This window comes from Fundulus heteroclitus, unplaced genomic scaffold (genome assembly GCF_011125445.2).
Source record: "Fundulus heteroclitus isolate FHET01 unplaced genomic scaffold, MU-UCD_Fhet_4.1 scaffold_84, whole genome shotgun sequence".
Lineage (NCBI taxonomy): Eukaryota > Metazoa > Chordata > Actinopteri > Cyprinodontiformes > Fundulidae > Fundulus > Fundulus heteroclitus.
In genome coordinates this window covers 845,185-863,331 of record NW_023397296.1, presented here as the reverse complement: position 1 = coordinate 863,331, position 18,147 = coordinate 845,185, and the positions used below count along the sequence as shown (strand labels likewise).

Genomic DNA, 18,147 nt, shown 5'->3' with positions numbered 1-18,147 from the left:
GAAAACTATTTTGATTTTCTGAATTTTGGCACCCCTGCCCTGGAAACACCAATTTTCTTGTCAAGTTTTGTTTTCTTACTATAATTATTCTGGCCTGGCTGTGTATGAAATATCTTCTCCATCCAGTAATTACAGTGGCTTGCAAAAACATTCATACCCCTAGAACATCTCTACATATTGTCACATGGAATCTTATGTGAAAGACCAACCGAATGTGGTATGCTATTGTGAAGTAGAAAGAAAATTATATATGATTTAAAAAAAATTACAAATAAAAAACTCAAAAGTGCAAAGGTATTCAGCCCCCCTGAGTCAACATTTTGAGGAACCACCATATTTGACAGTGGGGGTGGGGTATTAAGAGTAATGTGCAGCGTTAGCTCTCTGCCACACATAGCATTTTAAATTTAATTTGTATAACCAAAGCACCTTCTTCCACTTCTTTGCTGTGTCCCCAACATGGCTTCTGACAAAACTGCACACACAATTTCTTATGGTTTTATTTTAACAACGACTTTCATTTTACCATAAAGACCACATTTTTGCATGGCATGACTAATAGTTGTCATGTGGACAGATTTCCCTAACTGTGCTGTGGAGCTCTGCAGTACATCCAGAGTCACCATCAGTGCTCATCTTGTTCAGCCTCTAAGTTTAGGCGGACGGCCTTGTCTTGGTAAGTTTACAGTTGTGCCACATGCTTTCCATTTCCAGATGATGGGTTGAATGGTGCTCTGTCACAAGTTCAAAGCTTGGGGAATCTTTTTATAGCCTAAGCCTGCTTTAAACTTCTCCACGACTTTATCCCTGACCCCCCTGGTATTTTCTTTGAACTCCATTATGCTGTTAGCTCCCCAATATTCTCTTAACCAACCTTTGAGCCCATCACAGCCGTATTGGTACTGAGATTAGATTATACACTTTTACACAATTCTAAAAAATATATTTATATATTTATGTTTGTAGTTGTAATGTGACATTACATGGAAAAGTTAAAGGGGATATGAATACTTTTGCAAGCCACTGTGTGTGTGTGTGTGTGTGTGTGTGTGTGTGTGTGTGTGTGTGTGTGTGTGAAATTTTGATGAGGTAGACACCCGCTCAGAACTCAGAATGCATATAAATACACAGAACATTTGTAGGTTCTGTCTCTCTTTGAGGTCAGTCACGTTTTTCTCTCCTCTCTGGCTCTTCACCCACCCTCCCCCCTCTCCTGCTTCTGCTGCTATGTCTTGTCTGAGCACTTTCTTCATATCACTGGAATTCTGAAAACCATGGATCTGGTAGGCTGGTCTCTCAATGCTGTTGATAAAATTTTTTCGACGGGTAGGCAGCGTAAGGAGGACCTGTCCTGTCCCCATTTGACTCCTTTCGTGGGATACACCCTGTATTATTGGATGGAAAAAGGTGCGTCTTTCAACTTTGTCAGTCCTGGATGTGGAGACGTATACATGTTTGGATTCATGATACTTGGATTCTTACTTATTGGATTTGGTGGATTTTTGATGTATCGGCAAATACAGCAGATGTCGGTAGCCATTTGGCATTGATCAGGCTACCGGCTGCATATGACGCTATCACTAAGGCGATGAACGAACAGATTCGGAAGTTGGAGGAGCAGAGCCGAAAAGCTGGATGTGCTGGAAGACAGACTGGCTTCGGTGGTTGAACTCAAGGGGAGATGGGATAAAACCTGGAAGTGAAACGCGGAAAAGCCCAACTAATTTGGAATATTGGTTTTCGCCATTTGGAGCCAGCAATGACTTATCAATAATCTCTCCCTGGTTGTTATGTCGAGAGAGCTCAGAACTCTCCCCCACTCCCTCCTCCCCCGTTGACATCTGCGGATGCTTTCTGAACTGCTGGCCGGTTGATAACATCAAGGAGAATGGCCTCTGGAGAGCGTTCATGGAAATATAACAACTTTCACCCAAACACACACACACATAAGTGATGCCCACAACAACATATGAACTTCATGCGACTAGTCTCCAAAGTTAACCTTTCTGCTTATGTGTCTTGTCACATTTGTGCTTCTCGTGCCAGAGGTTTTTGATATCTCAAACGGTATCCTGTTATTAGGATAAAGTGTGAAATATGTGTTTTCCCCTCTCCTTTCCTATTGAGGCCCATATCTTTCCACAGAGTAATGGCAGCGCCCTGTGGGCACCGTGTAAGGCAGTGTCCTTGGCAGCATGGCCTCAGTAAATCGTCTCTCCCTGAAATGTTTGTGATGTATGTTATGTTATGGCGGTTGTACTGAAACAGTAATTTCCCTCTAGGGCTAAAAAAGTATTTCTGATTCTGATAACACACAGACACAAGAAGACAAAACTGTTGGCTGCACTGGTGAAAAACAACACTCTCTGACAGACTTAAAGGTATAGTGGAGAATCTTCTTCGGCTTCAAGTTTCTGGGGGATCACATTATCTATTGGTCGTCCCACGTGCCAATCACTGTGACGGTTTTACGTAACATCAATGTGCTCAGTGAGAAGAGGAAGGGCTCTGAAGAAATAAGACCAGATTGTATTTGGGAGATTTTTTTCACACCATCCCCCTGAGGAGCGGAAGAGCATGTAAGATTTTAGACTTATTTTCAACTCAAAACATACCAGTCTGCAATATTGTGCGATACAAATCATGTTTACGATGCAAATATTGTTTCTGATTCTGAAGATGGCAATGAACAAAGTGGAACAAAGAAGAAACCATTTTTATTCCCATTTTCTGAACACATTTTTTAGATATAAATTTTCCTGTATATATTTTTTGTAACTGATTTCTTTTTCTTCTTTGTCAATATGCTGACAGGGCTACAATTGGACAAAAAAGTGTTTGAAGTCAAATTCCCCAGAAGCTCTTCAGAAAAGTCGAGAAATGTTTTTAATGGTTTGTCTCTTTTTAAGCAAAGAATAAACATGCAAAAAAATGTGTTTTTAAATGTAGTTATGGCTGCAGTCTTGTTCTGAATTTGACTTTTTTTCTAATTAATTACATTAGCAGTTAGGACTGATAGTTCAGAAACAATTCCTTTGATTTCTGTGTTTTTACGTGAGACAATGCAAGTGCTTTAAGAATACAATAGCATTCTTTTTTATATTTGGCTTTCCAGATCGTCTTTGCATTGTCTTTTGAATTTGGTCAATTTTACTTGGACCTTTTTGTTAAAAAGAATTTCCTATTCAAAGTTTTTTCTTTGTTCAATAGTTTCTCTGGTATTTGGTCTTCACTTCTTCTCTCGGTTTTTCTTTAGATTAGACCGGTTTGCTCTATTTTCCTTCTTCTCTGTTTTCTCATTGCTAATAATGTGTTAACTGTCCATGTCTTTGACACTGTCACACTTGAATTTCCCCATTGCGGGACAATGAAGGAATTCTTATCCTATCTTGTATCGTTTTAGCTGAATAAACCTTACCTTCCAGGAAGTCCTCTTTGGAAATTAGACTTTCGTTGTCCTTGCTGAATCCCGGTGCTCCGTATAGCAGAAAGTATGAGCCCTCGTCTTGATTGACTCCAAGAAGAATTTGAGTGTCTTTAAAATTTCCTGAGTTAAGCATTGCTTCTGGAGTGTCAGGCAGAAAGTCACCATCCACAACTGGTACAAATGAAAACCGGAAGAGAGCTGACCATGGTAGTACCTGCTCAGAACAACAGAAAAAAATAACCCACATGGATAAATGAATTGTTTGGAAGGTAAAAAAAACTACATGCAAATACCAAAATGAAAAAAATACATGAAATCTGAGCAACCTATTAAATTCATTTGAGTTTTAGAATGAAATCTCAGCCAGCTATTGTAAAATACTTTGCAAGATCTAGATGGTTTTTGTGAAGAAATATCAATAAATTGCTCTTTAGAAACTATTGAAATGGCAGAAAAAGAGAAATAACCATAAATAAACATTAGGAGGAGCCACTGTTTACCATCATTACATTTAAAAATTGCACAGCTCTGAGTAAACTGGTTTTGGCTTTAACCCTTACCCTTATAGCAGAAAAGATTATCTTTCTAGGGCCTATGAGGATAATTGCAAGCTATTGTTTATGTTGATCCTGTGTACCTTTTTACAAAATGAGTAAAGGTCCAAAATTGACAACTTATTTATGTACATGCACAAGCACACACCTTAGGTTTAATCTGGTTGTGTAATAGGGAACATGTACAGTGGTTAGGGTGGAAATAGCCATGAACCATTGTTCATTTTAGTTTAAAAAAATAAATAGAGAATCCCATGTCAGACATTATCTAGTCATGATTTAAACTGAAACGGAAAACCCCTTGATCAAATAATCTGTGGCTAAAATTAAGTAGGTGGACAACTTATGTGGAGTCTGCTTTCTCAGCTCATTTAGTTGCAGATCTTATAGAATTTTTTTAAAACTAAGATATTCTCCATGAAGGTTATTACTTCGTGTTTGTGCCCTTGTTATCACATTCATATGTGTACAGCAGGTCATATATAAGTGCTTGAAAATATATTTTTGGTTTTCAAAATTTTCTTGAAAGACATAACATTGATGACATTTATATTTGCAGTATTCATGAGACCTAACTCAATTTTATATGATTATCATCTCTTGTGCACTGAGGGGCTACATTCATTTCTGAATCAAAGACAATTCTGACATTTTATAATATTTTCAAATTAATTTTCTGACAGTTTTAGATTACTTAAATAATGTAAGTCAAAAGGCAGGACTCATTAGAGTTCTTATTAAATTAAACTTCAGAAAAGCTTTATAACAATAAAGTGAAAAATGTAAACTCAGACCAGGTCTGCATTACCAGCCATTCTTGGTCGATAAGTTCCTGTGGAGTTTTATTACGCAGACAGTCCACTAGCTCTGTGTCATTCCCTCCATTGCAGCCAACAAGCTTTGCCAGAAGTGTGGCACGTCTTCTGGCCTCAGCAGGGCTGACAGAGGCCCAAGGACAGTTAGGGACCCCACTCTGAAGAATGGCCCTAGTGAAAAAAGGTCTGCTGTCTGGAGACAATAGGTGGAATCCAACTGAAGCACCACCAGCACTCTCACCAAAGATAGTCACCTGTTTTAGACAAAAAGACAACAAAGACATCGGGATAATTATTTGACACATATTAGTACCCATTTAGAGGAAAACAATAACACTGGAAAAAAATACACACCTGTTTGGGATTTCCACCAAAGAAATGAATGTTTTCTTGCACCCACTGTAGTGCCAACCTCTGGTCCAGCAGACCCATATTTCCAGGAGCCTCAGAAAAGCCATGAAGAGCAAGGAAACCAAAGGCACCAATACGGTAATTCATGGAGACCACAATGATTGTCTCAGTGTGAGCAAGGTAACGGCCATCATACACATCCAGTGAAGAAGAGCCACTGTAGAACCCTGGAAATTCATCATCATTGCAAGTTAGAATTACTTTTTTTTGGTTAGATACTTAAAAAGTTGCAAGATCCTGATGTTATTTTGTACATCTTAGGACAGCAATCCATGTCAAAATGCAATGTTCTTAATTGAAAAAATAAACTACGCTAAACAATATCAAGCACAGAATTCAAGAAGGTTGTGCATACAAACTGATAACATAACAGTTCCAGTGATTAAATTAATATAACACTCATTGGGAACATTATTGTCATCAAAGTTTAAAAACAATTAATGCTCAAGGGAAATACAGTGTTGTATGTCATACATCTTGCTTCAGAGTTGTAGATTACAATACCTACATGAAATCCTTCCTGCCCACAGCTGTTTGTGTTAAAGCAGATCTGTAGAGACATCTCACTGAAAACACTCTTGTTGTATGTCAATCTCATGAAGAGGATCCGCAAGTATGTCTGTAATAATGTTCTTAATTTTATGGAGCATCATCTTATAACTATAATTTTCAGAGGTTCCAGAGCAGTTCCCAGAAGAGAGCCAAACTTCTTTATCAGCTTTTTCTTAATGCTGCTACCTCAGCAGGGCAGAACAGACCACACTCTCCACAACCAACTTAGAAAGGATCTGCAACATTGTCTGCAAACACTAAAGGACCAAAGCTTCCTAAATAAGTACAGTCAGCTCTGTCCTTTCATATAGACAGATTAATAGTGATGATTCTGTCCTCCATCCCCCACTTATTCCAGTTTAAGATGCCAAATCACACAGGGATATCAAATCTGGTGCAAATGACTATTACCATCTCAGCATTTTGAAGATATGCCCCTTTTAAACCCCAAAAATGTATTTTGGCATGCCCTTCTTTGTTCAAGTGAGAGAGAAGACTATGGTGAGATCCAAAGATATTGTCTTGCAACAACAAGGTGAATTCAAATCTATATGTACCTGGACTCTTTTTGCATGGAGTTTATAAGTCCTCATGGATTCTCTCACAGTCTCAAAACATGACCGTTTGGTTAACTAATCTCATAAAATTGCCCATGTATGACCATGGGCGTGGACGGTTCTCTGTTCTATGAGTCACAATGTCGCACTGTGATTGACTTGCAACCTGTCCAAGGTGTTTCCAACCTCTTATTTATCCCTACAGTGATTACATTTTAAAAAAATATACTGTGTTTTTTGGTGCATATTTAGTTGTTTTTATGTCTCTCTGTGTTTTATAACTGGAAGTACAATCAATTGTCCGTAGGGAAGTTTACAAGAGAGAATGTAGACTAAAGCCATGAGTCCTGGATTCTTTAAAAAATGATGAGTGTAAAATTGAATTATTTGGATATCATTGCTGAGGGAGTTGGTCCATTTATCCATCTATCCATTAACTATTTCCACTAATCTGTGCAGGGTCATGGTGGGCTGGAGTCTATCTTTAGTAGTTATTGGGCAAGAGGCAGGGTAAATCATAAACAGTCTACCAGTTCATTACCGAGCAACATAGAGAAACATAGGACAAACAACCATGCACTCAGTGTAAAGTGTAACTCAACTCGCCCCAGACACATTTTGAAAAATGCCACCAAAGTGAGCGGTACTAAGAGACGTGGCTAAGTCTGCTGATGTGCGGTAAGGTGGGGGTTGAATCAATTCAATTAAAAAATACTTAATTGATCCCACTGGTTGTAGATGGTGATGGCTACAGGTAGGAAGGATCTACTGTCTCTGTCTCAAAATGTGATGCCTCGGTCTCGTATTGTTGGATCTCAAAAAAATTAGTTTGAGGCTAGTTTGGGACGAAATAGTTTTTTCAAATATAGAACACATAACTTCCTTTAATTTTCACTCAAAATGCCCATCCCACCAAAAGAAAAACAAAACAAGAAAAAAAATTAATGGATGTGTTCCCTCAGATTCATAGTGACCTTGATCCAGCCTTGTTAGTTATTTTTATTATTCTCTATGTGTTTTATTTTATTTACTATGTTTACAGCATTTATCATGTATTTATTCATTACTATTAAAAAAGGTTTTAAGGTTTGAGTTTATTCAGACATCAAGGTGTTTTTTCATTTAACTGATATCTTTCTCTCCTATGTTAGAGAGTAAGGCCTGGTGCAAGAAACAGTCTCACCATAAATGTTGATTGTTTTTGTAAAGCTCTATCTTATCTGTGATGAATTGCACCCAGCCATCTGTGTATCCTCCCTTTCCTGGTCACTGAATTGTCAATTGTCAAGGTTGTTCTGTATACCTGAAACTGCTAGTTTATGATGTCAAAGGTCACACTAAAGTATGTTTCCCCCTTCCTTAAGCTCTGCAAATGTAACTAGGACCCTCCCTCTTTAAGATAATAAAAGTAAGCAAACGGCAGAGTTGATTCCAGAACAGAGAGGAGATGTAAAGGAATTCATATCTCTGCTGTTCTCCTTGCAAGAATAAGATCTAACCTTATTGTCTCTCTTCTTTGTGTTGTTTAATGAATGTTTTAGGTGTTTGAACCTGACAATCCTCCACACTGTGCCTACATAAGGCGAGAATCAACATCGGCAGCAAAACCAATGATTACCACTAGGCTCTGAACAGACTTCCATGTGTCTAATCCTCCTTTTGCCTGAAGCCAGCGAATGTCTTCAAGCCAAACCACATATCTCCGATATTGTACACCCTATGATACCCCTGGTATACTGGAGGACGCTCTCCAGTACACCTCCTTGCTGTCTTTACTTGACTATGAGTTGCTTCTGCATACTCTTCAGTCAGCGGGCCTTGGGGGCTGTGGTCCAGACGTGGGAAAGTGACATGCTGAAACGAAGTGGCAATGGCATCATCTGGTGGTTTTGCCACAGATCTGTCTATTGAGGTGGAGGCTTTTTAACCATCCTCGTCACCGGAGGTTGAGGGAGCCCAGTGAGGCTGAGCCTTAACAGTTTCAGCCTATGGCTCAACACTTTATTTAGCAATGCCTGAAGCTGATGCTGCCAAAGCAGCAGAGGACAGAATGGGTGCAGTTTTTGTGTGGTAAAATTATGTTAGCAGCATCACTGCTAAAACGGGCTGACATCCAAAGTGGTAACAATCACTAGAAACTATTGATTGCAATGCTCACAAATCAAACTCCTGGGTCTGACTAACTAAGGGGCAGCAGGATGTGTGTCTAACAGACGTTTTTATACCTGAATGCAGGGTTATGGTGATGAAAGCATGTATCGTTTGAATCAATAGCAAATTTGACTGCAATAGTGCAGCACTAAGATACTTTTAAGACAACTGTCTTAGTGCAACCATGCACAATAAGATTAAAGTAGCACCCTTAGGCCCAGTTTTTACAGTTTACCTGCAAAATAAGTTTATTTTGGGGTGTGTTACACTTTAAAGTGACTAATCACCCTAACATGCATGGTTTTGGACTGTAGGAGGAAGTTGTAGTACATTAATCTATGCATGCTATGCGTTCGTGAGAGTAACATGCAAACTCCAGAGCCCAGACATGGACCAAAAGAAGCATACAGTTGGAATTTTCATAATATGGGGGTATCACAGGGTGTCTGAAGTGTCTGAATAAGACCATTTGTAAAGCACTTAAAATTGCAGCACAACTAGACCCTGGAACATGAATATGACATAAAACAAAGCTATAGCTCAGTGAAAGACTAGATGAAAATAAAGAAATATTGTCAAAGCCCAGATCTTTATCCTTTACAGATGCTCTGGGGTGACATGAAGCAAGCTGTACATGAAAGAAACCTTGCAATATCTCACAGCTGAAAGGGAGGAGTGGGGCAATTTTTTTTAAATCTATGTCAGAGACTGGTAAATGGGAAGTTATTTCAGCAAAAGAAGGTACCACATGCTATTAATTGGCAAGGATGTCCTAATTTTCCTTAGCTGGGAAAGGGATTTTGGGCTTTTGTTTTTATACGTGAAATGGTACGTTTTTAAGTGCAATGTACATAAATTTTTCCCCCAGAGATATAAAAACAAAGATGGACATCAAATTAGCATTTCTTACCAAAACTAAATAAATAAAATCATGGGGTGGCCTAATATTCTTAAATAAAAAAATTTCAATTTTTTAAATAAACCATTAATTGAAATTCAAATTAATAATTAAAACTGCAAAATTAGCATCACATTTTTGTCCTTAATCAGTGTATGCGAATATCTTAAAGGAAAATGTATATTGAAGGTGATTTTAATTACAATTTGGCAAAAATTTGTGACCACAAACCTCCACCATAGATCCACACCATAACTGAGAGATTGTGAGGTCTTGGTGAGGCAGGTACCCAGATGTTAAGGTACAGGCAGTCTTCACTCATCTCTCTGTTAGGATTCCACATCTCACTGCCTTGGAAACCTGGGAACGATGTGTCTACATACTGGTAACAGGCGTTGGGGTAGGCCTTAGCCTCCAAAATCCCAGTCCATCTTCGCTTTGGCTCAGGAGGACGAAAGCGACGCTTACCCACTGGTGGCTCAGCAAAAGGAATGCCAAGGAAAGCAGTGACATAGCTCCCATCTGGCACAGGAAAGCGCACACCTTGAACTAGACCCTCACGTGTATTAACAAGGTCTTCATCATTTTGGGAGAAGCCGTTAGGGATGAGAGAGATCAGGAAGGTTGATAATAAGAAGACATTGGTAGAGAACTGCATGATCAAGGCCAAAATTGCTTGTGTGCCAGGAACTGCAGTTGTGATTTTCTGTCCTTGGCAGATAGAGCAGGCTTTGCTCTCTTCTACCTCAAATCCTCAAATCTGAAAGAGAAAGAGAGAGAGAGGGGGGGGGGAGAGAGAGAGAATATAATGTGATTACAATAATGATAGTGTAGATAACACAGGTGAGATTAAATCACAGTTGCAAAAGAAGAAGAACCCAAAGAAAACAATGTATCAGCAGCTATGTTTTGATGGCAAAGCAGATAAAGAGTCTAGTTGTCTTTAAAAAAATGTTTTGCTCCTAAACAAGATTATTTCATTTGGATATTATTTTATCCTGCGTAACTTGCCTGGTCATTCAAAAGACTACATCCACTTTATCAACCAAGACATAAATCAGATGCAGAACAATGAGATTGTTGTTAGTCCTCCCTGTCAATGTGGTTGACCTTTTTAAGTTGACACGGAAATGTCAAGGCACTTTTATACCTTTAAACTAAAATGCAATAATTTCTGGATCAAATTATTCTTAGTTTGATATGGATATGGCCAGTAACAGCTGTAAAAGTGTACAGATGTCAACCACAAACTTAAAAATATATTTACCAAATCAAATCTATTTTCTTTCATTTAACTGAATACAATATAACATACAACTGATTGAGACTATATTTGTATGAAAAACTCATTAATAATTGTAAAAATCAATCAGTATGTAGATAAAACAAAAAAGAAATAAATGAATAGATAAAAATGATTCTAAATCAAAGTACATAATCTTAACAGTTCAGTATTTTAACATTTCATAGCAGAATGCTGTGTACCTGTCTCCTTTTGATGTTATGGTACTTTTTGCCAGATTGTAACATTTCATTTTGGTCTCCGATACAGATCTTGGATAGAGAAGACCAACACCCTATTGACTTTTTCAGCTCTCCTCACTATCCTCTGCTTTGCCTTCATATTTGCCATCATCTCTGTCCTAAAACTAGTTAGGAAAGGGAAGGTTGGCAGGAGATGTCCTTCTTCCCCTACCACACTACAAAAACAGAACTAAAAATAAGTAAAATTTTCTGAAAATTAGTGTATCTGTTCTTGATTTGAGCAGGTAAATAAGGTGATCTGCCAATAGAATAAGATTTTTGCACTTAAAATAGGAACAATTTATCTCCATCATCTTATTTCAAATGCAGGATGTCTAATTATCTTAATTTAGGGGTCAAAATACTCATTCCATTGGCAGATGATCTTATTTATCTGCTCAAATCAAGAACAAAAACACTATGTTTAAGAACATTTAGCTTATATTTAGATACGATTTTGCAGTGCACTCTGAACATGCATATCACATAAACAGCTGCTTCCTATCCCTTACATCACCTCTGAGTTGGACTTGTTACTCTGACAACCATACGTTGCTAAACATAAACGGCAGTTGGACAGGTGGAAGACGACTGTCCCAAGGCATCTTGTCAATTTATTAGTGCACTTTCAGCCAACAGGGACAAGAACATTCCTTTGAAACCATTTTAAACCCAATTCTTACTTTGATCCTCATTTTAGAAAAGTGCATTTTCTAGAAAAGCATATATTTCAAACTCTTAGTGCCGTTATCTTATGATTACATATTTTGTGTCATCATCCTGACTCATGTGAATGCAGTATATTCAGATAGACTAGACATCTATGTAAATGTGGTACAATTCACAAAAATGGTGAGCCATGGAATTGATCCTTTCACAAAACCCCGCCCCCAAATTGTCCAATCACAAGCGATCAGCATCTCAAGCTATGTAAACTATGTCTGACATGCCCCAAAACATTCCCCTATAGATTATGTAAATCAGACAGTAGGTATCCCAAGAGTCTGTCTGGAGGAATTATGTTTTCGCCATTCCAAAGCCAAAAACACAATTGGAGCTGTGCCTAAAATGGATAAAACGGAGTGGAAGGCCTCACTCCCATCTGACTGTCTCAGGGGAGTATTGTCCTGCTACAGAGTTGATAATTTCAAGGTTAAGATTAATATTTGTTCACATTGTGTATTATTTAGAATACACAAACTAAACATACTTCAGAAAGAACATTCCAAAACATTCAAGAGGGCAACAAGAACTAACACTGAGACAGTGAAAAAACATGCAAGAAATACAAAAAAAATTATCTTTACTAAACAGAAATACTATGAATCAGGGGGAAAATCTCTGAAGCTCCTAGCATTTAAATTACGTAAACAACAAGCGGATAGAACTATTCACAAAATAAAGAATATACATACAAATAGGGTTGAAACAACCCTAGAAAAGATTCATAAATGCTTTGGAGATTTTTTCCAAACCCTATATTCCCAACCCAAATTGAATAACGAACAAAAAAATAGATGCATTCCTTTCCCAACTTTCTCTGCCCAATATTACAGCCGATCAAAACGAACAATTAATATCAGAGATAACAGAAGCAGAACTTATATCAGTGATTAGAAATTTGAAAGGAGGGAAATCTCCACGAACGGACGGGTTTGCTCCAGAGTGGTACAAAGAAATGCAAGATCAGTTGGTCCCTGTACTACTAAGAGTTTTCAACAATGTACTGGAGAAGAAAATATTCCCTCCCTCATGGAGAGATGCTATTATTTTGCTAATCCCTAAGGAGGGAAAGGATAAATTGGAATGCGGAAACTACCGTCCAATAAGTGTACTAAATATTGATTATAAATTATTTACCGCCATAATTGCACAGATTGGAAAACATCTTGCCAGTGATAATCCATAAAGACCAAACAGGCTATATCAGACAGAGACAGACATAGGATAACATTAGAAAAACCATGCATATTTTAAATCATGTAGTTCAATAAAAAATAGAGACTCTTGTACTGAGTCTGGATGCAGAGAAGGCTTTTGACTCGGTCAGATGGTCTTTTCTTTTCAAAGTTATGTCCAGGTTTGGGTTCCACCAGACCATAATAGATGCAATTGCAGCTTTATACAATAAACCTTCAGCTAGGATAAAAATTAATGGAGACCTATCTGATCCCTTTACTTTGGAAAGGGGCACGAGGCAGGGATGCTGTGTTTCGCCGCTCCTCTTTGCCCTATTCATAGAGCCGTTAAGTTAGTGGATAAGACAGAGGACAGATATAGCAAGAGTTCACATGGCATCTGGGGAACAAAAGTTGTCATTGTTCGCGGATGATTTATTGCTAACCATTACAAACCCAGCTCAAACTCTACCTGTACTTATGGGGGCGATCGAGGAATATGGTTCACTCTCTGGTTACAAGATAATATCACCAAGACTCAAGTTTTAGTGATAAACTATAACCCACAGAACAATATTAGGAGCCTGTACAGTTGGAACTGGGATGCAGAATCCATAAAATATTTAGAAGTCACATTGCCCAAGGATTTATCCAGGATTTTTGATGTCAACTATGGGCCCCTAATTTCAAATCTGAAATCTGACATACATAGATGGAACCTGATCCCTTTCTCAAATTTATATTCCAGAGTGGAGTCGGTTAGGATGAACATTCTCCCGTGCTTTCTTTCAGAAAGGCACTTCATAGAGTGGGAAAGATTAATATTGCAACATATTTGGCAGGGAAAAAAGATACAGAACACTGCAGTTAAAGAAAGCGAAAGATGGACTGGCTCTTCCCAATCTACAGGTTTATTACCTTGCAGCTCGGTTAAGACCAGTATTCTGTCTATACTCTCCATCTTACGATGCAGGGTGGAAAGATTTGGAAGGAACAACAGTGGAAGGAATACCTGTAATATCAGTGTTAATGGATAAGGATTTACAAGAGGGGATGAGAAAACCACATGAGTCAATGCTATACACAATGTCAAGAGTCCAGTCAATGCTGGACTCTTGGAGAAAGGTAATTAAAATTTGTAAATTGGGTAACCAGATAAAAATACTCAGATGGTGTGCCTTTGAGTTGGACCCAAAAAGGATTAACCGCTTACTATACATTTACAAATAAGTTCAGAGATCAAAGGGGTTGGAGAGTGTCGATTTTTTTTAGATATCTACTGGTAAGGGCCTATTTCAATCAAAATATACGTGACAATTGGGAAACAGCAAGCTCCAATACCTGGAGACAGTTCTGTTGGAAAAATACTGTTCGATATTTTGTAACTCCAGTTCAGAAAAAAACATCGGAGGAGTGGAGATACATGCTGGAGACTCTGTGGAACAAACAGGGCAAATCACCATCATATCTTCTGAAGCTGTCCTGTGATTAAAGTTTTTTGGGAGCAAATGTGTTCCCACCTAAATAACATCTTTAATGAAAGAATTCCATGTAAATGTGAATCCCTATACTTAGGAAACACTTCATTTGATAGCTGGACTCTTGAAGATAAAAAACTGCTGCTAATGCGTCTGGCAGCAAGCCAAAAGACAATCACTAGAAAATGGTTAAAGCCTGAAGCACCTACAGTTGAGGACTGGCTCAATATTGTACAGGACATTTACATTCTAGAGAAGTTATCTTTTTCTGTTCAAGGTCGAAGGAATCATTCTTCAGGATCTGGTCTAAATGGACAAACTATGTAAAATCAGTAATCCCTGTGGACTAAATATGTCTACCACATGTAAATACTGTTGTGATGTGTATTGCACCCTGGTTCAGGATGATGGCAAAATTATGTTCTTGATTGTGCTTTTCCCATAACATAAGAAAAATAAGACTAGACCCACCCTCACCCCCCACTCACTCTTTTGTTATGAATGTTCGGTTATTATACAAAAATAACAGATTGGCTTATGTTATTCCTGCTCATACTTCCATTGTGGTGGAAGCTGGTTTGTACACAGTAATTGTAACTTGCCTTTCCAAATAAAAGTTTAAATAAAAAAAAGAAAAAAAAGAAAGACAATCACTACTGGTAACAAATTCTGAACCAAATGTTAAACTTATTAATTTACCAAGTTGAGTTGTCACTTGATTTATCAACGTTTGTTAAATACCATTAGTTATTTATCATTAGGTATTTATATAATATGTTTTAAAAGTGACAAATATAGCAACTTTACCCACTCCAATGTCATCCCCCACCCACCATATATTCCATTCAAACGTGTTGACTACTGCGACTCCCTCACTGTCTGGGCCCTATGACCTGTTGTGTGTGCTGGGCTCAAATATCCTGTGGCAGCTGTCCCTGTAAAAGGGGAGCTGTTTAGAGTGCAGCTGAAACATAAGCCATTAGATTTTGTGGCAATGAATGCAAAGCACTAAGTTTAGGAAGCAAAACAGATTTCTGTAGGGTTTGTGCACATCATAATCTGGAAACATAATGAAATATGTTACAAACACGTATTTAAGGGCTAAAGAAGTGGCGTTTGCATGATACTTTAAAACACCACATCACTTTTGGTGGATGGAGATTAGAACCTTACTCTGAATACAGAGTAAGACAGGCTCAGCAGATCACCAAATGAGCTGCAGTCACTGTATACACTAAAGCAGTAAATAGAAAATTTTGGTCTGTGTGATGCCTGGTGCTCATGTTATCCATCAGATAAGGAACTTGCATTTGTCTCACTTGTCCATCACTCTTAACCCCAGATAGACTTCTTTCTAATCAGCAACTCTATCAAGAAGGTGTTATGTTAGGCCTGACTTCATCCTATTTCCTTAAAGGGGCCTAGTTGTAAGCTGAGCCTTGTCTTACTCTGTATTCAGAGTAAGGTTCTAATCTCCCAACCCATGTGGAACAATCTGGCAAATAGACAGAATGGTTAGTACTTTGTTTGTGCCATTAAAATTATGGTTTGTGCTGCTTTGGTTTATAAGATACAAAAGATGATTATTTTAGGTCATCCAGAGATCACCATCCCCACAGTTTGCTCAGAATTTAACCACTTTTTTGTGCTGTTAAAATATTAATTTGTGCTACTATTGTTTCTGAGATATTATTCAATTAAATTTTATTTATTTAATGGCAATTCACAACACACCATCTCAAAGCGTTTGATAAAGCCGATGACGTCGCCATGTCTGTCAAGATTTGGGTTTTGTTTATGTTTGTTCTTTGCTTTATTTTGATCAGCTCACGTCTCTGTAACCAGTTCAGTACAGTCTCCTTCCAGCAATCTGCCAGCTCACTTCACCACTCAATCTGTTCACCTGTCACTCCCTGATCACCAGTTACCAGCCAGTCAAATCTGCTCACCTGTCAACCTCCAGTCACTAACCAATCAGTTTGGTTCACTTCAGTCTCCTCCTTTTGTTGTTTAGATTTTTTGCAGCATCTAGTGGCTTGCTTTTTATTGACAGTAGACTTTGTCAAGTCAAGGAATCCTTTTAATGTTATATGGTAATAGCGGATGATTTGTCTCCCCTGGATGATGTCACAGTTAACAGAACGCCAGACCAGGTGTACCTGCTATGAAGGAAAAAAATGACAGAGAACTAAAAGTTAAAAGTTTAAATAACGACAAACAATGCAAATCGGAGAACAGTAGGAGAACTCTAATGTCCTCCAGTCTATAGCAGCATATCTACAGAGATAGCTCGGGGTAACCTAAGCCACTCTAAGTATAAGCTTTGTCAAAAAGGAATGTTTTAAGCCTAGTCTTAAAAGTAGACAGGGTGTCTGCCTCACGGACCAAAACTGGGAGTTGGTTCCTCAAGAGAGGAGCCTGATAGCTAAAGGATCTGCCTCCCATTCTACATTTAGATACTCTAGGAACCACCAGTAGACCTGCAATCTGAGACCGAAATGCTCTGTTAGGAACAGATTAGATCTCTGATATATGATGGAGCTTATAAAAGTCCAGCCTAGTCCATCCTCTCCCTGGGCTGCCACCTCACCGTGGTGGAGGGGTTCCATTGCGGAAGCGGAGCCTGAGGACTCTGGGTCGGGTTCTCCCATCTCTGGTGCTGAGGTTGCAGAGGTTGTTAAAAAGCTCCTCGGTGGCAAGCCCCCAGGGGTGGATGAGATTCGCCCTGAGTACCTTAAGGCTCTGGATGGTGTGGGGCTGTGTTGGTTAACGTGGCTCTGCAGCATTGCGTGGACATCGGGGGCAGTTCCCCTGGATTGGCAGACTGGGGTGGTGGTCCCCCTATTTAAAAAGGGGGACCGGAGGGTGTGTTCCAACTACAGAGGAATCAGACTCTTAAGTCTCCCTGGTAAGGTCTATTCAGGGGTTCTGGAAAGGAGGGTCTGTTGGATAGTCGAATCTCGGATTCAGGAAGAGCAGTGTGGTTTTCGTCCTGGCCGTGGAACACTGGATCAGCTCTACACCCTCAGCAGGATCCTGGAGGGGGCATGGGAGTTTGCCCAACCAGTCTACATGTGTTTTGTGGATCTGGAGAAGGCATTCGACCATGTCCCCCGAGGGATCCTGTGGGGGGTACTCCGGGAGTATGGAGTACCGGGCCCTTTAATAAGGGCTGTCAGGTCTCTGTATGACCAGTGTCAGAGTCTGTTCCGCATTGCCGGCAGTAAGTCGGACTCGTTTGAGGTGAGAGTTGGACTCCACCAAGGTTGCCCTTTGTCACAGATTCTGTTCATAACTTTTATGGACAGAATTTCTAGGCGTAGCCAAGGTGTTGAGGGGATCCATTTTGGTGGCCTTAGGATGTGTCTCTGCTATTCGCGGATGACGTGGCTTCATGAGGGCGTGATCTACAGCTCTCACTAGAGCGGTTCGCCGCCGAGTGCGAAGCGGCTGGGATGAGAATCAGTGCCTCGAAATCCGAGACCATGGTCTTGAGCCGGAAAAGGGTAGAGTGCCTTCTCTGGGTTGGGGAGGATGTGCTGCCCCTAGTGGAGGAGTTCAAGTATCTTGGGGTCTTGTTCACGAATGAGGGGAAGATGGAGCGGGAGATCGACAGGCGGATTGGTGCAGCGTCTGCTGTGGAGCGGACTCTGTACCGATCCAATGTGGTGAAGACCAGTAAATCGAGAGCTTCGCCTTTTGGCTCAGCTCTCGATTTACTGGTCGATCTACGTTCCTACCCTCATCTATCACTGCATGAAAAGTGTGATTTTCATCACTATGCGGCACTGTAGATTGTCGTGGAAGTTCAGGTTAACAGCTGTTCACGGTAATTTGCAGGCAACACCGAAAACTGCCATGAATTGTCAGAAATTGACGTGG

The 18,147-nt window shown here is 39.4% G+C and overlaps 1 protein-coding gene across 1 annotated transcript in view; it reads right to left on the bottom strand.

Moving 5' to 3' along the window:
• The window catches only part of ache (acetylcholinesterase), a 102,926-nt gene that overhangs the window by 17,861 nt on the left and 66,918 nt on the right, over window positions 1-18,147 (bottom strand). Inside the window, exons 2-5 of the mRNA XM_036134524.1 lie at window positions 9,597-10,125; window positions 5,151-5,374; window positions 4,790-5,050; window positions 3,419-3,641 (exon numbers count right to left, since the gene is read on the bottom strand). Coding sequence (XP_035990417.1) covers window positions 3,419-3,641; window positions 4,790-5,050; window positions 5,151-5,374; window positions 9,597-10,023 — 1,135 coding nt within the window. The 5' untranslated portion in view covers window positions 10,024-10,125. The remainder of the gene's footprint in view (window positions 1-3,418; window positions 3,642-4,789; window positions 5,051-5,150; window positions 5,375-9,596; window positions 10,126-18,147) is intronic.